The sequence below is a fragment of the Hordeum vulgare genome, chromosome 4H (genome assembly GCF_904849725.1).
Source record: "Hordeum vulgare subsp. vulgare chromosome 4H, MorexV3_pseudomolecules_assembly, whole genome shotgun sequence".
Taxonomy (NCBI): domain Eukaryota; kingdom Viridiplantae; phylum Streptophyta; class Magnoliopsida; order Poales; family Poaceae; genus Hordeum; species Hordeum vulgare.
The window spans coordinates 207,681,105-207,705,101 of NC_058521.1; the positions used below are offsets into that span (position 1 = coordinate 207,681,105).

At 40.9% G+C, this 23,997-nt stretch overlaps 1 protein-coding gene across 1 annotated transcript; it reads left to right on the top strand.

Moving 5' to 3' along the window:
* The first annotated feature begins 20,445 nt into the window (after nucleotides 1–20,445).
* On the top strand, nucleotides 20,446–23,233 carry LOC123450399 (pyruvate dehydrogenase E1 component subunit beta-1, mitochondrial-like). Its single transcript, XM_045127674.1, has 8 exons — nucleotides 20,446–20,487; nucleotides 20,576–20,584; nucleotides 20,691–20,775; nucleotides 20,826–20,902; nucleotides 21,011–21,135; nucleotides 21,218–21,332; nucleotides 23,114–23,123; nucleotides 23,229–23,233. Exons 1-8 carry the CDS (start codon nucleotides 20,446–20,448, stop codon nucleotides 23,231–23,233), a joined length of 468 nt encoding a protein of 155 aa, XP_044983609.1.
* The last annotated feature ends 764 nt before the right edge of the window (nucleotides 23,234–23,997 follow it).

Consider the following 23,997-nt stretch of genomic DNA (forward strand, 5'->3'; position numbering starts at 1 on the left):
ATCTTTGAGAAAATATTTTATGCATGCCATGTTGATTACTTTATTCCGATGCATATGATCATTATTAATCGGTAAACCCTCGGTATGGTGTTACTGATGACTCCTCTGGAGCACTAACATTTGAGCATGACCTTACCATCTATGAGGGTCACCCTGATATACAACTGACAAGTAGATAGTAGTGCTACCCTTAGGATGAGCATATGCATGGTGATGGTAACACATAAGTGAGTACAAAGATGTTTCCGAAAACCCCGTCGGGTGCCACTAATGCTCGAGGGTGATGATATTGGATTGGATGACCACTTGCGATAGAAGTTGTGTACCAAGAAAGAAATTGGTGTGTGTGCGTGTGATTTCGAAAACAAGGAAATATTTAAGATGTGTCAACCTTCCCAACCTTACATGTCTGACCACGATACCCCTATATGGGACGGGACTTTGTTGATTACTGTGGTCGGTGCTAGCAAAGAGCTCACATTACTAGTGACGGGAGTGATATGGTCACTCTCGTGTCGGGGTCATGCCAGGTAGAACGACTATGCTATTTTTACATGTGTCGGGCACACCGTTGGTCCCTGCATGGATGATACGATCTAGAGTTGGTGCTCATAATACGTACATGATATGGGCTGGGTACCAATCGAGTGGACTCTTTTTCTAGTGTTGCCAGGGGAAAGGCAATGATCGGGTACTTACCTCGGGTATGTTATATCCCGCGAGTGGTGGATGACACGAAAGTTTCTCGGATCTCGTGGGTACAGCATGCAACCTCTGTAGAGTGTAAAACTATTCGAATAGCCGTGTCCATGGTCAAGGACTGTTGCATGGTGCTGCTTAGACTACGTCTAGTCATTTTCACATAAACCACGTGTGCGTGAGTATAAAGGTGTTTCACGAGAAAGTGATTAATTGGACCATGTCCGGTGAATTGAAATGGAGGGTGAATATGAGGTGTTCAGCCCTCGGAATATATATATATATATATATATATATATATATATGTTGCTATCTATAACTTGTTCTCATGGTTACCACCCCCGTTGTGATGCATGAATATACCTACACTTGACCATGTTACTGCATTTAAGGAAAAACTTGCTTTCTTCAAAGGCTGCATACTAAAGATATATCACACCTTAATTGCATTGCTCGCATCATGGGTTGTTTGCGAGTACATTCAAAGTAATTATTGGCTTGCCACTGGTTCTTTCATTGTCTAGATAAGAGAGAACAAGAGATGGTGAAGAGTACCATGGTGACATTCCTGCGAGCTAGTACGCTTCCCAGTTAGAATGCCTGTAGGTTAAGGCTGATGACATGTGTTCACACTTTCGACCAATATTTCCGCTACTGGTCAAGTGTGTTGTGTTAGCCTCCAAGGCCTTATCTATGCCAGACTTTACCGCAAGGTCATTATTTGTATCAGACGGTATGTATGGATGTAAGACATTTATTATTTAGTTTCTGTGTGTTCGGTGAAAATTGATCATGGGATCACTGAGCAAGTTCATTCGGCGATCTCGACTTGTAAGTCGGGGTCGCCACATAGCTGGTATCACAACCATCCTGACTGAAGGAAGCCCATAGTTAGCATGGACGTTAGTTAGGACAAAATATTTTTCATACCCTTCAAAAGTACTTGCAAAACTTGTATCTTTCTCACCTATCCTAAATTTCTCAAAGGAAGCGAAGGTTTTTGCCTTAACACTTCCACCCTTATTCTATTGACTCTCCTTGTCTGCTTTTTCAAAACCTGCACATGGTCGCTAGCACCCTTATGCCCTCTAGTCGCCGTATTACTTAAAATCCTCGTGGGTAACTTGGAAGGAAGCAACCTTTCCAAGCAATCACCCACATACTTGGAAGACAAGGTTGACTACGCTGCAACAAGGCAACTCGAACAGAAGCTACCTTCTGGAGGTATGAAGACATCGAGATCGTGACACCATCGACACTGTCCCAGAGTGATGCAACCTTGACCTTCGATAACCAGGACATAAGGTATGGAAGATCATGATGTGCATTGCTAATAGAGCGACCCTGTCATTATTGAAGTTGTGACGACCACCTCTGGTGGATGAGAACCTCGCCATCTGGTCCGCCTCACCTTAGTTAGCAGGAAAACGTTTCTCTTCATCTCCCAGTCTAGGTGTCGATATTGCGAACAACGTGACTGACAGGTCGGAACTCTATCATTCCTTGCTGAGGTCATTGCATAAAGGTTGTCCACATGGAACTCTCGACGCCTTGAAATACAAGAAGAAAGTGACAAGATTACAAAGGCAACATAAGACCCTGGCAACGATTAGGATGAGTAACCACCTTCGTCGGTAGCTCACCAGATGAGAAGTTGTCAAGGACTCCTTTCAACACACCCGATTAGTCTGGCAAATAACAACAAGGGTGATACGTCTCCAACGTATCTATAATTTTTGATGGTTTCATGCTATTATCTTGTCAAACTTTGGACATTTTGTATGCCTTTTATATCTTTTTTGGGACTAACTTATTTACTCAGTGCCAAGTGCCAATTCCTGTTTTTTCCATATTTTTGACCCTTTTAAGAGGAGAATTTTAAACGGAGTCCAAACGGAATAAAATCTACGGAATGATATTTTCCATAACAGAAGTCACGTAGGAGACTTGAGAACCAAGGCAGGGGACCTCGGAGGAGGTCACAAGCCCACCAGGCCTGGCCAAGGGGGGACGGGCCTAGCAGGCTTGGGAGATCCCCGTGGCTCCCCTGCCCTAAAATCCCAGAAAAAATTAGGAGATCATCGAAAATACTTTTCCGCCGCTGCAAGCTTCTGTCTCCGCATAATCCCATCTGGGGCACGTTCTGGTGCCCTGCCGGAGGGGGGATTCGGATATGGATGGCTTCTTCATCAACACCATGACCTCTCTGATGAGGCGTGCGTAGTTCACCATAGACCTACGGGTCCATATCTAGTAGCTAGATGGCTTCTTCTCTCTCTTGGATCTTCAATACAAAGTTCTCCATGATCTTCATGGAGATCTATCCGATGTAATCTTGTTTTGCGGTGTGTTTGTCGAGATCCGACGAATTGTGGATTTATGATCAGATTATCTATGAATCTTATTTGAGTTTCTTATGATCTCTTTTATGCTTGATTTCATATCCTTGTAATTCTCTTCGAGTTGTGGGTTTTGTTTGGCCTGCTTGATCTATGATTCTTGCAATGGGAGAAGTGCTTGGTTTTGGGTTCATACCATGCGGTGACCTCCCCAGTGACAGAAGGGGTAGCGAGGCACGTATCATGTTGTTGCCATCAAGGGTAAAAAGTGGGGTTTTCGTCATTGGTTTGAGATTCTCCCTCTACATCATGCCATCTTGCTTGAGGCATTACTCTGTTCGTCATGAACTCAATACACTAGATGCATGCTGGATAGCGGTCGATGTATGGAGTAATAGTAGTAGATGCAGAAAGTATCGGTCTACTTGTCACGGACGTGATGCCTATATGTATAATCATTGCCTTAGATATCGTCATGACTTTGCGTGGTTCTATCAATTGCTCGACAGTAATTTGTTCACCCACCGTAATATTTGCTATTTTGAGAGAAGCCTCTAGTGAACACTATGCCCTCCGGGTCTACTCCACACTATATTTTCAGCCTTACACTTTTACTTCGTTGCACTTTCCGCCTTCAGAACTCACTTTGCAATCAATCTTGAAGGGATTAAAAACCCTTTTATAGCATTGGGTGCAAGCTCTTTTGTGTTTGTGTAGGTACTCTGGACTTGACAAGATTCTCCTACTCGATTGATACCTTGGTTTTCAAACTGAGGTAAATAGTTACTGCTCCTGTGCTGCATCGCCCTTTCCTCTTCAATGGAAAAACCAACGCAAGCTCAAGAGACGACAGAAGGTTTCCGTCGACGTTGCCGGGGAGGATCAAGTCAAGAACTCATCCAAGTAAGTGTCGCAAACTCATCTCTTGCATTTACTATTTTGCCTCTCGTTTTCCTATCCCCCACTTCTAAAAAACAAAAATTTTAAAAAATATTTGCCTATTTCGTTTGCCTTTTTCGTTGCCTTTTTCGTTCGCCCTTTTCTCTCGCTTACTCTTTGTTCGCATGTGTGCTTTCTTGCTTTCTGAAGTCACTATGACTGAAAACACCAAACTTTGTGACTTCTCGAATAGTAATAATAATGATTTTGTTAGTACTCCATTTGCTCCCGCCACTAGTGCGGAGTCATATGAAATTAATGCCGCTTTGCTGAATCTTGTTATGAAAGAGCAATTTTCCGGACTTCCTAGTGAAGATGCCGCATCCCATCTTAATACCTTCATTGAGCTTTGTGATATGCAAAAGAAGAAAGATGTGGATAATGATGTGATTAAATTGAAGATTTTTCCTTTGTCGTTGCGAGATCGAGCAAAAACTTGGTTTTCGTCTTTGCCTAAAAATAATATCGATTCTTGGGATAAGTGTAAAGATGCTTATATATCCAAGTATTTTCCGCCGGCTAAGATTATCTCTCTCCGTAATGATCTCATGAATTTTAGGCAACTTGATCATGAACATGTTGCACAATCTTGGGAGAGGATGAAATTGATGATTAGAAATTATCCCGCTCATGGATTGATTCTTTGGATGATTATACAATTCTTTTACGCTGGCTTGAATTGCGATTCTAGAAATATCTTGGACTCCGCCTCAGGTGGAACATTAATGGCAATAACGTTAGGAGAAGCCACAAAACTCCTAGACAATATCATGAAGAACTATTCTCAGTGGCACACTGAAAGGTCACCTACTAGTAAGAAGGTACATGCTATAGAAGAAATTAACTCGTTGAGTGCTAAGATGGATGAGTTAATGAATTTGGTTGCTAGTAGAAGTGCTCCTTTAGATCCTAATAATATGCCCTTGTCTTCCTTGATTGAGAGTAGCAGCGGTAGCTTGGACGTTAATTTTGTTGGTAGGAATAATTTTGGCAACAACAATGCTTTTAGAGGAAACTATGTTCCTAGGCCTTTTCCTAGTAACTCCTCTAATAACTTTGGAAACTCCTACAACAATACTCATGGAAATTATAGTAGATTACCCTCTGATCTAGAGAGTAATATCAAAGAGTTTATCAACTCGCAAAAGATTTTCAATGCGTCCATAGATGAAAAACTACTCGAAATTGACGATTTGGCTAAGAGCATTGATAGAATGTCTAGTGATATTGATGCTTTGAAAGTTAGATGTGCTCCTCCCAAGATCAATATGGATGAAACTTTGAAAGCTCTGCGTGTTTCCATGAGTGAGAGAAAAGAAAGAACCGCCCAAATTCGTGCTAGACATGAATGGCTTAAAAAGGCGTGTTCTCGTGATAAGAATCACGAAGATCTTAAAGTGCTTGGTGTGACTCCCATTGAATCTTTGTTTTCTTGTGTCAAACCTAATGATGGGGCTGGATATGAATCCACTCTGGTTGAAAAACGCCCCAATGATTCGGAGTCCATCTATCTTGATGCTAAAAGCATTGAAAGTTGAGCAGAAGATATTAAAACTGTGAGTAGTAATGAAATTACTACTTTGTATTTCAAGGAATTCAATTATGATAGTTTCTCCTTGATTGAATGCATTTCCTTGATGCAATCCATGCTAAACTGTCCACACGCTTATAGCCAAAACAAGGCCTTTACCGATCATATCGTCGAAGCTATGATAAAATATCTTGAAGAGAAACTTGAATTGGAAGTCTCTATCCCAAGAAAGCTTCATGATGAGTGGGAACCTACTATCAAAATAAAAATAAAAAACTATGAATGCAATGCTTTGTGTGATTTGGGTGCTAGTGTTTCCGCGATTCCAAAGTCTTTATGTGATGTTCTGGGTTTTAATGAGATTGAAGAGTGTTCCCTTAATTTGCATCTTGCGGATTCTACTGTCAAGAAACCCATGGGAAGGATCAATGATGTTCTTCTTATTGCAAATAGGAACTATGTACCCGTGGATTTCATTGTTCTTGACATTGATTGCAATCCTACATGCCCTATTATTCTTGCTAGACCTTTCCTAAGGACTATCGGTGCTATCATCGATATGAAGGAGGGGAATATTAGATTTCAATTTCCTTTAAAGAAGGGCATGGAGCACTTTCCTAGAAATAAAATAAGATTGCCTTATGAATCCATGATGAGGGCTACTTATGGTTTGAGCACCAAAGACGACGATACGTGATTCTATCGCTTTATGCCTAGCTAAGGGCGTTAAACAATAGCGCTTGTTGGGAGGCAACCCAATGAATTTATCTTTTTCTTTATGTTTTGTTGCGTCCACACCATCATAATTCTGTTATGATTGTGTTTTTTGTGTTTCTTTTTGTGTTTGAGCCAAGCAAAACCTTTAGGACTAGTCTTGGTGATGGTTGTTTGATCCTGCTGGAAAAAGACAGAAACTTTTAGCTCACGAGATAATTTTTAATTTCTATTCAGAAAGATCTTTTGAGTAGATTGTTTTTGCTGCTGGTTGATATACCTTTTGCACAGGCAGTCGTAATTGTTGAGAAGTTTTGAGATACCATAAGTATACGAATTATACAGATTGCTACAGACTGGTCTGTTTTTGACAGATTCCGTTTTTGTTGAGTTGGTTGCTTGTTTTGATGAAACTATGCATAATATCGGGGGGGGGGGGGGTACTAGCCATGGGAAAGTGAGAATACAGTAACCCAATACCAATATAAATAGAAATCAAGGTTGCTACAGTATCTAAATACGTGGTAGTTTGTTTTCTTGTGCTAATGTTATCACGAGTTTCTGTTTAAGTTTTGTGTTGTGAAGTTTCAAGTTTTGGGTGATGTTCTCATGGACAAAGAGATAAGCAGTGGAAAGAGCTCAAGCTTGGGGTTGCCCAAGGCATCCCAAGACAAATTCAAGGACACCAAAAAGCCTAAGCTTGGGGATGTCCCGGGAAGGCATCCCCTCTTTCGTCTTCAATCCATCGGTAACATTACTTGGAGCTATATTTTTATTCACCACATGATATGTGTTTTGCTTGGAGCGTATTGTATCTTAGGAGTCTTTTCTTCTTTTTGTGACACAATCATCCTTGCTGCACACCCTTTGAGACAGACATGCACTCATCGTGATTTTGCTAGAATGCTCATCGTGCTTCACTTATATCTTTTGAGCTAGATAATTTTGCTCTATGTGCTTCACTTAGATCTTTTAGAGCACGGCGGTGCGTGACTTGGTAGTTGGTTTATGCTATGAAAGTAGTCCCAAAGGTGATAGGTACCCAAAGAGGATACAAAACCCTCCATCTTCATGTGCATTGAGTAGAAAGAGAAGTCTTGATTCCTCTCAATTAGTTTTGAGACATGGATATTGTAATACTAAGAGTTATGTTAGTAGGGTGTTGTGAATCTAGAAATACTTGTGTTAAAGTTAGTGATTCCCGTAGCATGCACGTATGGTGAACCGCTATGTTAGGAATTCAGAGCATAATTGATCTATTGATTGTCATCCTTTGTGTTGAGGTCGGGATCGCGCAATGGTTAACACCTACCAACCCTTCCCCTAGGAGTGTGCGTTTAGCACTTTGTTTCGATTACTAATAAAAACTTTTGCAACAAGTATGTGAGTTCTTCATGACTAATATGAGTCCATGGTATAGATGCACTTTCACCTTCCACCATTGCTAGCCTCTCTAGTACCGAGCAACTTTCACCGGTACACAAACCCACCATATGCCTTCCTCAAAACAGCTACCATACCTACATACTATGGCATTTTCATAGCCATTCCGAGATATATTGGCATGCAACTCCCATCGTTCCATCTCATGACTTGTGCCGTCACTCTCATATTGCCATTGCATGATCGTAAGATAGCTAGCGAGATGTTTCAATGTCATACGCCAAGCTAGATCGTTGCACATCTCGGTACACTGCCGGAGCCATTTTTTCATAGAGACATCATCATTCTGAGCTTTTGAGCTGTGAGTAAATAAAAGTGTGATGATCATCATTATTAGATCATTTTCCCATGTGAGTAAATAAAAAAAAGAGCCCAAAGAGCCCAAATAAAAAAGAGAAGATAAAAAAGAGGCCCAAGAGCCCAAATAAAAAAAGGAGAGAAGGGACAATCCTACTATCTTTTTCCACACTTGTGCTTCATAATAGCACCATGTTCTTCATGATTGAGAGCCTCTCGTTTTGTCACGACCATATGCTAGTGGGAAGCTTTATTATATAACTTGGCTTGTATATTCCAATGATGGGCTTCATCAAATTGCAATAGGTCTTCGTGAGCAAGCAAGTTGGATGCACACCCACTAGCTATCCTTTTGAGCTTTCACATACTTATAGCTCTAGTGCATCATTTGCATGAAAAACCCTACTCATTCACATTGATATCTATTAATGGGCATCTCCATAGCCCTTTGATACGCCGAGTCAATGTGACCATCTCCTCCTTTTTTGTCTCACAACCACCACCACACTCTATTCCACCTATAGTGCTATATCCATGGCTCACACTCATGTATTGTGTGATAGTTATAGAAAGTTTGAGAAAGTAAGAGTGCGAAAACAATTACTTGGCCAATACCGGGGTTGTGCATGATTTAAATTAGTTGTGTGAGGATGATGGAGCATGGCCAGACTATATGATTTCCTAGGGATAACTTTCTTTGGCCTTGTTATTTTGAAAGTTCATGATTACTTTGCTAGTTTGCTTGAAGTATTATTGTTTTCATGTCAATAGCAAACTATTGTTTTGAATCTTATAGATCTGAACATTCATGTCACATGAAAGAAGTTGCAAAGGACAACTATGCTAGGTAGCATTCCACAACAAAATTCCAGTCTTTATCACTTCCCTACTCGAGGACGAGCACGAGTTAAGCTTGGGGCTGCTTGATACGTCTCCAACATATCTATAATTTTTTATGGTTTATGATATTATCTTGTCAAACTTTGGACGTTTTGTATGCCTTTTATATCTTTTTGGGGACTAACTTATTAACTCAGTGCCAAGTGCCCGTTCCTATTTTTTCCGTGTTTTTGACCCTTTTCAGAGGAGAATTTTAAACGGAGTCCAAACGGAATAAAATTTGCAGAATGATTTTTTTCCATAACAGAAGACATGCGGGAGACTTGAGAACCAAGGCAGGGGACCTCGGAGGAGGTCACAAGCCCACCAGGCCCAGCCTAGGGGGGGGGGGCTAGCAGGCTTGTGAGCTCCCCGTGGCTCCCCTGCCCTAGGTGTTTCGCCTATATATTCCCTAAAATCCCAAAAAAAAATCAGGAGATCATCGAAAATACTTTTCTGCCGCCGCAAGCTTTTGTCTCCGCAAGAACCCATCTGGGGCACGTTCTGGTGCCCTACCGGAGGGGGTATTCGGATACAGAGGTCTTCTTCATCAACACCATGACCTCTCCGATGATGCGTGAGTAGTTCACCATAGACCTACGGGTCCAAAGCTAGTAGCTAGATGGCTTCTTCTATCTCTTGGATCTTCAATACAAAGTTCTCCATGATCTTCATGGAGATCTATGTGATGTAATCTTCTTTTGCGGTGTGTTTGTCGAGATCCGATGAATTATGGATTTATGATTAGATTATCTATGAATCTTATTTGAGTTTCTTCTGATCTCATGCATGATTTCATATCCTTGTAATTCTCTTCGATTTGTGGGTTTTGTTTGGCCAGCTTGATCTATGATTCTTGCAATGGGAGAAGTGCTTGGTTTTGGGTTCATACCGTGCGGTGACCTCACCAAGTGACAGAAGGGGTAGCGAGGCACGTATCGTGTTGTTCCATCAAGGGTAAAAAGATGGGGTTTTCATCATTGGTTTGAGATTATCCCTCTACACCATGTCATCTTGCTTAAGGCGGTACTCTGTTCGTCATGAACTCAATACACTAGATGCATGCTGGATTGCGACCGATGTGTGGAGTAATAGTAGTAGATGCAGAAAGTATCGGTGTACTTGTCTCGGACGTGATGCCTATATGTATAATCATTGCCTTAGATATCGTCATGACATTGTGCGGTTCTATCAATTGCTCGATAGTACTTTGTTCACCCACCGTAATATTTGCTATTTTGAGAGAAGCCTCTTGTGAACACTATGGCCCCCGGGTCTACTCCACACTATATTTTCAGCCTTACACTTTTACTTCGTTGCACTTTCCGCCTTCAGATCTCACTTTGCAATCAATCTTGAAGGGATTGACAACCCCTTTATAGCGTTGGGTGCAAGCTCTTTTGTGTTTGTGCAGGTACTCTGGACTTGATGAGATTCTCCTACTAGATTGATACCTCAAGGGATAACTGAGGGGAATACTTACTGCTCCTATGCTGCATCGCCCTTTCCTCTTCAAGGGAAAAACCAACGCAAGCTCAAGAGACGACAGAAGGTTTCTGTCGCCGTAGCAAAGGGCCACAAGGACACCATGAGAAAATCCAGAACACTGAGCAAACTTCTCTCGAAGGCACGAAGCAAGCACGATTACTGAGTCTGAGAACCCTTAGGGTAGGATGAGTCGTGAATCTCCTATGCGAAGTCGAGTCCGTGAAGTGGTTCGGGTGGAAACTTGTTGCGTTTTGCTTGTTTTTGCTTGTTTGTGCTTTGGTATAAGTCGCGGTTTTCCCAGGCAACTAGTAAGCGGCCATATCACCTGGTTCATCTTGATATTTTTATTGGCTTTTTGGCACTAGTTTGATGTTTTTATTGGCTTTCCGGCACTAGTTTGATTGCACTTGCACTATACCGCCCCCTTTGGCACTCCCACTTGTGCTACTATTCTCTCTCTCACCTTTCGAAAACTAAAGACGAGCAAGACAAGATGCACCAATGATCCACCCCGACTGACAACTGGCACTGAAGACTCCAACTGCAACATGCTCAACCAAGCGTGACCTGTAGAAGTTATGCTTTCCCTCAAGATTGGAAACGCCTCCCCAAAGCAACCTAAACCCTCACAAGCTTCCCCAGCTCAAAATTCTGGTTACGTGTTTAAAGCACAGATTTTCCAGAGCATCCGTTGAGCTCTGATAGCACATGCTTAGCACTGTGTTCTTTATGGAACGAGTGATCATAGTGAACAAGTATCCTTCATTCTTAAAGCTAGCAACAAAAATCGGATGTCATATGTGAGATATCTCTTGGATAAATGATTTGTAGGCCATGAGATGTTGTGATGATAATAGGTGGCTCGAGGATATAGCTAGATTATCTTGGTGGATCGTAAGGCCCTTGTGAAGGTAGGTGAAGTCGGTGGAATAATTTGATAAAGCAGCATAACCTACATATTCCTGGACTAAGCATGAATTCAGTAGGATGATTATGATCACGATCTGAAATTCTTGGTGGTGTAATAAATTAACTTTATGAAATAGTTGACATGGTTTGATGACTTGGACTATCGATGATGAATGAGGCCACATAGTTCGGAGTAAGTTGTATTTAGCCCGATGATATCAATCATATACAACATGTTCCTCAGTGGATGACGAGTATAAGTAATCGGGGTTGTCGAATTGATTTACGAACCTATGTAATCTTGGACTTGGATATTAGTTGGCCATGATATTCGAAGTTGGTGGATACACTATGACATAGTCCTTGCAGTAATATGTGGACTATGAGGACTCTATGTGATCTTGTAGAACCCCGTCGATATTGGATTTCTAGGAGTGATGAGGCCAGTGATGATCGATATGATTGATGGACCCCTTGATCGGATTCATAGGAACAAAACAAGACCTTGGGTTGGTTTACTACGTGTTTCCTTAACATAGGGATGCATGTGTAACTTAGTTATAGTATACCTATGAGATTTTGGTTAAGGTCCTTCCCACAAACTCTAGCATTAACTAGCATGAGTGATGACAAGTCGACTTATGTGAGATGATACCTTTGATGAAATAGGATGATTGTGTCTAAAGTTAGGGGTTAGACTATTGGCATCTAAGGAATGTGCTTAGGGATGAGATGATAGACATTCACTCACATCCTAAGTTCGTTCAAACCCCAAAGCCAGTGTATGCCATAGCAAGTCCCCTCTACCCTCACCTATCTCACGAGCACTGTTCTTATGTGATTCTTAGGAAGTATGATGTTACCCTCATGGATAATATACTATTTCAACTAATAAGAGGAGGAGCACTAGAGTCCTGTTTGGAACAACCCCAGGAACGCCGATCGCCATGCCTCTCAAGTGTAAGGTGTTCTCTTGAGAGAATGGGCTCCTTGACACAACCTCCAAGCAGCAGAAGTCAATCCTTCCCAACACGAGGCAAAGAACCACCGTGGTTGGGAAACCACGACGAAGAAGAAGAAGCCATAGGAGTCGACCATCTCTCATGTGTCGGCTCCAACAGCTATGTCAAGAACCATGGACGATCAAGCCGGTGAAGTCTTTCGACCGCGAGAGAAATAAGAGAGCCCCTTTAATACGTCTCCGTTGTATCTATAATTATTTATTGTTTCTGCCAATATTCTACAACTTTCATATACTTTTGGCAAGTTTTTATACTATTTTTGGGACTAACATATTGATCCAGTGCCTAGTGCCAGTTCCTGTTTGTTGCATGTTTTTGTTTCGCGGAAAATCCATATCAAACGAAGTCCAAATAGTATGAAAACTTACAAAGATTTTCTTTGGAATACATGTGAATTTTGGTAAGTGGAATCAACAAAAGGCGGTGGCCGAGGGTCCCACAAACAATAGGGGCGCGAACTAGGGGGTAGGGCGCGCCAGGCTGGCTTGTGCCCACCCCGTAAGGCGGTTCATGCCCTTCTTTCGCCGCAAGAAAGCTAATATCTGGATATAAACTGTGTTAACATTTCAGCCTAATTGGATTTATGGATCTCCGAGAATATAGAAACGGTGAAAGGCCAGAATCTGGATCGCAGAAAAAAGTAAAAACAGAAGGAAACAGAGAGAGATCCAATCTCGAAGGAGCTCTCGCCCCTCCGCAGCCATGGAGGCCAGGGACCATAGGGTAGAACCTACACCCATATTGGAGGTCAAGGAAGAAGAAGAAGTAGGGGGATCTCTCCCCCTCTCTCCCGGTTGCACCGGAAAGCCGCCGGGGCCATCATCGTGACGACGATCTACACCAACAACTTTGCCGCTGTCATCACCAACTCTCCCCCCCTCTATGCAGCGGTTCAACACCTCTTCTCTCTTCTATAATCTCTACTTAAACATGGCGCTCAACGCTATATATTATTTCCCAATGATGTATGGCTATCCTATGATCTTTTAGTTGATTCGTTTTGTCCTATGGGTTGATTGATGATCATGATTGGTTTGAGTTGCATGTTTTATTATTTGTGTTGTCCTATGGTGATCTCCATGTTGCGCAAGCATGAGGGATGCCCGCTTTAGGGCGTTGCAATGTGTTCATGATTGGCCTATGGTGGGTTGCTTGAGTGACAAAAGCATAATCCTGAGTAGGTGGGTTGTTGCATATGGGAGTAAAGAGAACTTGACAAATTATAATGCTATGGTTGGGTTTTACCTTAATGATCTTTAGTAGTTGTGGATGCTTGCTAGAGTTCCAATCATTATTGCATATGATCCAAGTATAGAAAGTATGTTAGCTTATGCCTCTCCCTCATATAAAATTGCAATACTGATTACCGGTCTAGTTATCGATTCCCTAGGAAAAATAATCTTATTGTGACAAAAAGATGTCTACTAAGACCAACTTAGTTGTTTATTTATGTTAGATGTCCCTAGTTTTTATTTAGATGTTCTTTATTTTCTTGCAAACCTAACCTATCACGCCTACAAAGTACTTCTGGTTTCATACTTGTTGTAGGTAAGGGGAACGTTAAGCATGCGTAGAGTTGTATCGGTGGTCTATAGAAATTGAGGGAATATGTGTTCGACCTTTAGCTCCTCGTTGGGTTTGACACTCTTACTTATCGAGAAAGGCTACAATTTATCCTCTATACTTGTGGGTTATCAAGACCTTTTTCTGGCGCCGTTGCCGGGGAGCAATACCGTGGGGTGAATATTCTCGTGTGTGCATGTTTGCTTTATTACTAAGTAGATTTTATTTGCTCTTTGGCTTGTTTTGTATCTTTAGATATGGGTAGGAAGCACAAAATACAAAAAAATAGATATAATTGCTGCTCCAAAAGTTGTGGAACCACTAGTGTTTCGTACCACCAAAGAATATTACTTGGGTCATCTTTGATCCATTTGTGCTCGTGCTGAAACCGTAACGAGCTTAGTTGAGGGCAAATCATTAAATGAGCATGCTTATTATGTGCGACACCGCTTATCTCAAAAAGTAAACTTTTATGGCATCATATTAATACTTTGCAATGTTATGCTTTGAATTTTTGTGAATTTTATGATTTTACTTTTTGTTCTGAAGACCCTAAAAAACACATTCCCTATCAATGTGAGTTGAAGGATAATGGAATCGTATCATCTTATGCCAAGGTTGTTTATAATTATTATGATATTGAGAAAATTGAAGAATTTGTTTCTTTTAAGGTTCCTATGAAATTGCTTCTTTGATTGAAAAGTATGATGCTACTCTTTACAAATCTGAAAGTTTTTCCATACTTAAATATTGCTATGAAAACTATGCTTCTAATGCTTATATTAAGCCATATATTGAGGACTCCTCCGTTGTCCAAGAGGAGACCGATATTTTGCAGGAATCTATGGAAGAAGAAATTGATGACACCGTTAGCTCATTGGAAGAAAAAGATGAGGAGTAGAGCAAAAAACAAAAGGAGGAAGAGCAGATTAGCTACCTGTGCCCACCTTCTAATGAGAGTAACTCTTCAATTCATACATTGTTTAATTTCCCTTCGTGCTTATCAAAGGATGAATGCTATGATCCCTTAGATTCACTTGAAATATCCCTTTTTGATGAACTTGATGCTTGCTATGCTTGTGGGCATGATGCCAATATGAATGATGATTATGGAGATCAACTTGCTAGTTCCTTATGTTAAGAATGAAACTGTTGCTATTGCACCCACACATGATAGTCCTATTATCTTTTTGAATCCTCCCAACTATACTATATTGGAGAAGTTTGCACTTATTAAGGATTATATAGATGGGTTGCCTTTTACTATTACACATGATGATTTTGATAGATATAATATGCATGTGTTTGCTGCTCCTACTTGCAATTAGTATGAGAGAGTAACTACATCTCCGCTTCTCTATGTTTCCAATACGATAAAATTGCAAGAAATTGTTTATACTATGCATTGGCCTTTACTTTGTGTGCATGAATTGTTCTTTTATGACATGCCGATGCATAGGAAGAGAGTTGTACTTTGTTGTTATGTGATATATGTTACTTTGTTCTCACTACTAAATCACAAATCATTGTTAATTAAAATTGGCTTTGATATACATTTGGATCCGGGTGGATCAATTACTTGAGCACTTTATGCCTAGCTTAATGTCTTTAAAGAAAGCGCTTCCAGGGAGACAACCCGGAAGGTTTAGAGAGTCATTATATACTGTTGTGTGCTTTTGTACAGTTTCAAGAACAAAAAAATAAAGAGGGGAACATCACAGAGACGAGCATTGTTAAAATGGGAGCATGCCTTGAACTTTTTCATGCCCATGGAAACCTTGTGAATCTTAATTATAGAAACTTTTCAACAAAAACAATCATCCCCTTGTATAAATCCATTGTATTATAAAAATAATGTGCCAAGATTTGCCTTTAGGATGATTAGGTTGCTTGTTTGGTGTGTGCAGTGCAAAAATAGAAACTTTGGCTGTAGTGCGAGAATTTACATTTTTTACTGGAATGTCAAAAGTTTCTGAAATTTTTACACAGTACTCATATGCAATATATTTATTTCTTCCATTTTTTCAGAATTTTTAGAGTTACAGAAGTTTGGTGAATGTATAGATTACTATAGACTGTCCAATTTTTCACAGATTCTATTTCTGATGCATTGTTTTGCTCGTTTCAATGAAACTATCGATTGTATCGGTGGTATAAGCCATGGAAAAGTTGTATTATAGTAGATACAATAAAAAAAATTGGTTGGAAACAGTATTTATGTTGTAATTTTCTTTATTATTACTAACGGATCTCACGAGGGTTTTGTGAAGTTTTGTGTGATTGAAGTTTTCAAGTTTTGGGCGAGATCACGATGAATGAAGGAATAAGTAGTGCAAAGAGACTAAGCTTGGGGATGCCCGAAGCACCCCAAGATAATATTCAAGGACTCCCAAGCAACTAAGCTTGGGGATCCCCCGGAAGGCATCCCCTCTTTCTTCTAACAACCATCGATAATTTTACTTGGAGCTATATTTTTATTCGTCACATGATATGTGTAAATCTTGGAGCGTCGGTTTTTTTAATAATGCACCATGCTGGTATAAGAAATTCCTTGGTTGACTTATAGAAGGCTCTTTGCACCTCACTTATATCTTCTATATATGGCTTTATAGAATGCTTCGTGTGCTTCACTTATATCATTTGAAGTTAGGATTGCCTCTTTCTCTACACACAGAAAACCGCCATTTGTAGAATGCTCTTTTGCTTCACTTATATTTATTAGAGCGTGGGCATATGTTTTGTAGAAAGAATTAAACTCTCATGCTTCACTTATATCTATTTAGAGAGTTAACAGGATTTGTTTATTCACATGGTTAGTCATAAAATCCTACATAAAACTTGTAGATCACTGAATATGATATGTTTGATTCCTTGCAATAGTTTTGTGATATAAAGATGGTGATATTAGAGTCATGCTAGTTAGTAACTGTGGATTCGTAGAAATATTTATGTTAAACTTTGTGATTCACGTAGCAAGCAGGAATTGTGAACTGTTATGTGAAGAAGTCGGAGCAGGATTTATTTAATGATTGTCACCCTTTGTGAGGAGGTCGAGATCGCGCGATGGTTAATTCCTACCAACCCTTCCCCTAGGAGCATGCTTGTAGTACCTTGTTTTGATGACTAATAATTTTTTGCAATAAGTATGTGAGTTCTTTATGACTAATATTGAGTCCATGGATTATACGCACTCTCACCCTTCCACATTTGCTAGCCTCTCTAGTACTACGCAACTTTCAGTGGTGCATTAAACCCACCTTCCTCAAAACATCCACCATATACCTTCGTCAAAAACAACCACCATACCTACTTATTATGGCATTGAGATAGCCATTCCGTGATATATTGCCATGCAACTTCCACCATTTCTTTTATAATGACATGCACCACCATTAACATCGTAAGATAGCTAGCATGATGTTTTCATGGCTTATCCGCTTTTTGATATCATTGCTACGCTAGTTCATTGCACATCCCAGTACACTACCAAAGGCATTCATATAGAGTCATCTTTTGTTCTAGTATTGAGTTGTAATTCTTGAGTTGTAAGTAAATAAAAGTGTGATGATCATCATTATTATAGCATTGTCCCAACTTATGAGGGAATCATAGCTTCCATCATAAGTTGGGATGAGTCTCCGGACTTCATGAAAAATAAAATAGGACAAAGAAGCCCAAATAAAAAAAAGAGGCCAAGGAAGCCCAACAGAAAAGGGAAGAATTTTTTTAGAGAAAAGAGAGAAGGGGCAATGCTACTATTCCTTTTTCCACACTTGTGCTTCAAAGTAGCAGCATGATCTTCATGATAGAGAGTCTCCTATATTGTCACTTTCATATACTAGTGGGAATTTTTAATTATAAACCTTGGCTTTTGTATTCCAATGATGGGCTTCCTCAAATTGCCTTAGTTCTTCATGAGCAAGCGAGTTGGATGCACACCCACTTAGTTTCTTTTTGATCTTTCATACACTTATGGCTCTAGTGCATCCGTTGCATGGCAATCCCTACTCACTCACATTGATATCTATTGATGGGCATCTCTATAGCCCGTTCGTACGCCTAGTTAATGTGAGACTATCTCCTTATTTTTTCTTCTCCACAACCTCTGCCATATTCTATTCCACCTATAGTGTTATACCCATGGCTCACGCTCATGTATTGCATGAAATTTGAATTTTTTTGAGAATACTAAAGTATGAAACAATTGTTTGGCTAAAACCGGGGTTGTGCATGCACTACTAGGAAAAGGGCTATAGATGATATAGACACTAATGGCGCACCAGACAAGTGGTGCGCCACTACTATATAGCAGTGGCGCACCATGTGCAGGTGTGCCATTAGTGTGATGGACACTAATGGCGCAGCACACACTCGGTGCGCCACTACTATTTTTTTTGCAAAACTACTAATGGCGCACCACCAGCTGGTGCGCCATTAGTAACCAGGGTTACTAATGGCGCATTTGTAGGTGGTGCGCCAGTACTATATTTGTTGCAAAACTACTAATGGCGCACCACCAGGTGGTGCGCCACTACTATTTTTTTTTGCAAAACTACTAATGACGCACCACGTGATGGTGCGCCATTAGTTATGAGGGTACCATTGCTATAAAAAAAGATTACTAATGGCGCACCGCCTGGGGATGCGCCATTGCTATAAAAAAATTACTAATGGCACACCGCTGGGGATGCGCCATTGCAATCACCCCCGTACGCACACGCACGCGTAGCACCCTCTTCCCCAGGTCTCCTCTCCTCTCCACTCCACCACCGCTGTCCCATTTGATTTCCATTCCCATCCCTCCCTCCTCTCGCCCCAGTCAAAATCCACCTCTTCTCGCTCTCCACGCCACCCGCTTCCTCCCCCTCCTCCTCCTGATCCCCATGGCGCTCTCCCTGCTACTGCTCTACGAGCGCCGCCTCTCCGTCGCGCTTAACCCCATCCGTAAGCCCCCACCCCCTTCCCCTCCCGTCCCCTGTCTGATTCGATCGAGATCTGAGGCATTTTCTTGGCATTGCGGTATTTACGGTATTTACGCCGGATTTCTTGCAGAGAGGAAGGATTTGCCTGCCGGGATTGCGAGCCAGGTTAATTTTTTTTGCAGGAGTCAAAATTTTCGGGTTTTGGTACAGGGGCCGGGGATGTTCATGGACTCTAATGGTTTCTTTACTGTCGTTGAAATGTTTTGGCAGGGCCATAGCATTGAGGATAGCAAGCTAACTGTGTTTCCTCTGGTAAAAAAATTCGGTTATGTTTCTTGTGTCTTGGAAACCAATTAATTATGGATTTCGACGCAGAAAACTGTGAGTTCTTTGAAGGAACCTGTTGGTGCCGTATTATTGGAGGAACCGCTCAAGTTTGCCAAACATGCGATTGAGTCCACGGACCAAGGTGTGCATTTTATTTGCGGTTTTGGTAAATGTTACACTGTACTGTAAAGATTTAGGTGTTGCGAGCTCGTGTCCTTAGACGGTTTGCACATGAACTATTTGTAGAATTGCTACCCGGGAAGAAGTCTAACAGGGTACTTTCAGAGATTACTAATTCATGAATATATTAGTTATGAACTGCAACCCGTTAAATGAACGCAAAAAGGTAATCAACTTTACCAGAAGTGGCAAAAGGAACAGGCGAAGGTAAGCGTTGTTGGCTCTTTTACCATCACGTGATTTCCTATCCAATCCTAATGGAGGCGATTTATCAGGGCTGTCTACATCTGAAAGCCATTTGGCTCTTTTAGGTAACTTAGAGGTTTTATCCATCCCATCCTGGATATCAGTAGTACATGAATGAGTGACAAACAGATAGAGTTACTCTGTTACATGAGTATAGACAAAACAAATTTTACTATGGCTGTGAAATGATTCATAGATGTAGCAATGTTTAGATAAGTCGTAGTAACATCCACTCTGACACTTCTTCAGTAGTTTATAAAAGACACCTTAGGGGAATACATTTTCGTCCCTGGTTGTTGTTTCTGGTGGGGTGAGCTCCAAGGTTCTAATGGGCTGAGCATGCAAGGTTCTGATGGGCTGAGCATGTAAAGCTCAGGATGTTAGTTGGCGAAACAAAATTACTCATCAGGTTATAAAGCTTTGTGTGGCACAGGGGAATGCGTTTCCCTCCCTGTTTAAAGCCATCCTACATACAGTCATTTGGTGAAGCTATCCTAGAGTCCTACAACTGCAAGCTCCACGGCGCGGGGCTGCGCAATGCCACACCTATTGGACACCTGAATCGGAGAGAAATCTTAACCTGGAGACACTACAAAATACTACGTTGACGACGACACATAAAACTGATGGCGCATCTAACGACATACCAGAATGAACAAGTCGAGCGGCTTTCCTTGTCCGCAAACACTGTCCAGGAGATGAAGTTGAGCATAGACGAAAGCACCAGCAGGATGTTCATCTGACTCAGGTCTCTGGTCTTTCAGGTCATGTACTAGTTTTCAACACAAAGCAAAACTTGTTTGTTACTTCACATTCAATAGTAAGCACTCATATGCTACTTGTGTATTGGTATCCTTCATATCGAGTAAGGCCTGATCGAATTATACCGTGTCGAACAGGAGTAGGACTTGCAAAGTGATCTCCCATGTCTCTGAATATGTCTGCCAATGGACTGGCAAACTTCTCTCCAAGTTTACCATTTATCTGGGGTTTGCCTCATTGTCCCATGGGTACATTTTTGCTTAGTGGTTTTCACGATGGTTTTCAATGTAATGCAGTAACTGAACTTCTATGCAGTATGCACTGGTGGTTTTCAGAGATCAGATGCATGGTCTTAGATAGTTATTTTTGGTATAGAATCCCTAAACTTCTATACAGTATGTACTTACGTGTGGATTTTTTATTTCTGTAGATAGAGCGTGAGGGTAAAGATGTTACGATTACTGCATTCTCCAAGATGGTCGGTTATGCTCTTGAGGTGCGTCATGCTATATTTGGTAAAACAACGTGGGAGGAAGATGAATTTTCTGTATTGTCAACCTTACAGGATTTGACACACCGTTAGCTTTCATTTCTCAAGGATGTCACATTGAGATACTGTCCAAGGAAGGAATCAGTGCTGAGGTAATTTCTTTTGCAAAATATATTTTCAGTGTAACTATTGATATGATTTTACTCTACATGATACAGGCTATGCATGCTTCCTTATTTTGTACTGATATGTTACAATAGGTGATCAAACTCCGATCAATTAGGCCACTGGATAGAGCCACCATAAATGCATCTGTTAGGAAAACAAATAGATTGGTGACTCTTGAAGAAGGCTTCCCCCAGTATGTTGTTGGTGCTGAGATATGGTTCTCTTTTTGTCTCTCCCTTTCTCTTGATGGAGCTTGTATAGTAAGAATTATTCTGACACATACATGCCTTATTTTGCAGCATGTCTGTTGTAGAAGAAAGTTTTGAGTATCTTGATGCTCCAATTGAGAGGATTGCTGGAGCTGATGTACCCATGCCCTATGCTGCCAACCTTGAGAGATTGGTTGTTCCACAGGTCCTGCAACATCTCTTTCTCTTTGATCCATTTTATGGCTTAAACTTTCAAGTAGTGTTGTTTTGCATGGCTGCTAGCTTTTCTAGTTGCATCCATTTATTTCCTTCTACACAACTAATTACTATAGATGTTTGTTTAAGCCTTAAGTTTTGTGTTTGGGCCACACATACATGCATTCTTGCTGACTTAAATGGCAATGGACCAGCTGAACCTATTATTGTACAAGTTGAATTTTTTTAGTATCATCTGAGTGAATTGCACTATCCCGAGAAAGTGCAATAGAAAATCCAGAACCAGCAGGGATTAGGGAAAGTAACTATTTTATACTCTTAGTCCATACTTCATAGCATAGTTTAAAAAATCGAACCGGAAATCAAACCGGAAAGGTTTTCGGTTTAGGCTTTCACCGGTCGGACCGTCGGTTCACTGTTTCGATTGTCGGTTTTTAAGCAATAATTAATAAATGTCGAGTAATATATGTGCTAATATAGTGTGAAACAATGGTCAAATATAATTATTTTTGTGTGGTGAACGACAAAGTAGCATACCCGAGTTGGTTATAGGGTCGTGGGCAGGCCTTGCGTATTGCTCACACGACCTGAAATCGAATCACACTTTTCCCAATATCTATTAAAATATTTTCCTGATTTTTCTCGATTTAGTGACCCGTTTTTTCACTGGTTTTCCAGAAAACTGGCCGGTTCGGTCTTATTAGCTTCAAAACCCGATGAGGCTGCTGGTTCCAGTTTTTTCCAGTCCGACCGCCGGTCTGGTCCAGTTTTTTAAACTAGGCTTCATAGTAAGGGCACACTGTACATGGAGGTTTGGTTGCATTTGAGGGATGTTGAGTATTGGGGAATATTCAACTTTTCAAGATTCAAACTTATTCTATCATCTTTATTTTGGTTCCCTGTCAGTTGTCGGAATGACCTGCAAATTATGCAGATATCGTAGTGTATCTGAATTTGTAGTGTGTCTACACTCAGGTTGCTCAATTTGCATATATCCTTTTCACTTCAACTACCAGGTGTGCTTGGTTATTTGACCATAATTCTGAAAGCATGTGCCACACATAATGGGAGACAACAGTACAACATTGTTAGCACCAGCATTTTTCCACATCCTAAATCACTTGTGTGGAATGTTGTCTGCCACCTTGTTATGCGTGGATGGTGTCCCTTCATAATTCTAAGTTGGTGATTCTCCGCCCTGTTGTCTAGCTGTGGACACCAGGTGGTGGCCTTTCTGGTCAAGGTGGTCATGGCATCAGTATTTATTTGCTTTGTTTGTAATGCGTGAAGTTAAGCGTCTGAAACTGAGTTTTGCATGACTCGGGGGGCATTTAGTGGTCCAAAGTTGCCTTGCATCTTTGGACTCGCATTATTTACTAGGTGTATTTGATCTGGGGCTCCGTTGTAAAGGGAAGCCTGAAATATTCTGTCTGCCACCATATTATTTCTGGCTTTGTGTACTGCAAACATAGGACCGTAAAATAGCAAAATGGAAAATGTTGTGATGTTATTGGTGTGAGCAATCAGAAGGAAGCAATAAAACATGCTGTCATGCGTACATTTCACGACCTGTGTAACATTTTTTTATTAGCTGATCATCATATTAATGTGACCAAACTTACTCTTGTTGTTGACTTTGCAGATTTTCGGTAGGACCGGCTATCTTTTGGGTATTTTTTTGGTGCAGCTTTCTTATGGATTAGGCTATTGATGTATATAGAAAGTTACAAATATGCTTTGTTTCTTTGCTCATTTGCGCTTTCCCTTTAGATTTACCCAGGTTCAGTCATTTATTGTTTGCTTTCTGTTTCCTGTATGTAGTTTGTGTGTTGTCCTAGCTTGATGTTTTCTGTGTATGCTTATTATGGCCGATGATTTACTGCAGGTTAGCTTGATGTTTGTTTGGCTAGTGCATAGAGATGCCGTCGTATGTCGTGTACAAGGGTAAGGTTCTCGGAGTCTACGACGACTGGGAGGAGTGTCGGAGACGGGTTCACTGTTTCAGCGGTAACAGTTACAAAGGGTACACCACAAGGGCGGAGGCGGAAGTTAGATACGCGCGCTATCTAGCGGGATAGAGGAGGGAGGGTTGGAAGAGCCGGATGAAGACCAGTTTCATCGCGATTATGCTCATCGTCATGACCACAGCTATCTTCTACATGATGGTAGTTTAGATGATCGATATTGACTTGTAATGTGAAGACAAACTTGCTACTCGCGGTCTCGAGACTTGTAATGTTCTAACTTTGTTCGGTATTTTAAATTCGAAGACTAATATGATGAATTGTATTCGGAGACTAATCTTCTATTGTATTCGATAAATCTGTTGTTTATATGCTGTGCTCTCTATATTCTGTGCAATAATATGTTTTGTAATCTGTGCAAATATTAGAAAAAAATACCTAATAGTCATACTAGTGGCGCACCACTCAGCACTTTAGTGGCGCACTACAAAAGCACACTAGTGGCACATCGTCAACTAGTGCGCCATTAGTAAGCCAGAGCACATGGGTAAATATGGCCCCTCGGAGGCATACTAATGGCGCACCATGAGCTATACTAATGGCGCACTGCCTGGTGCGCCATTAGTATACCAGATACTAATGGCGCACCATGAGCTATACTAATGGCGCACTGCTTGGTGCGCCATTAGT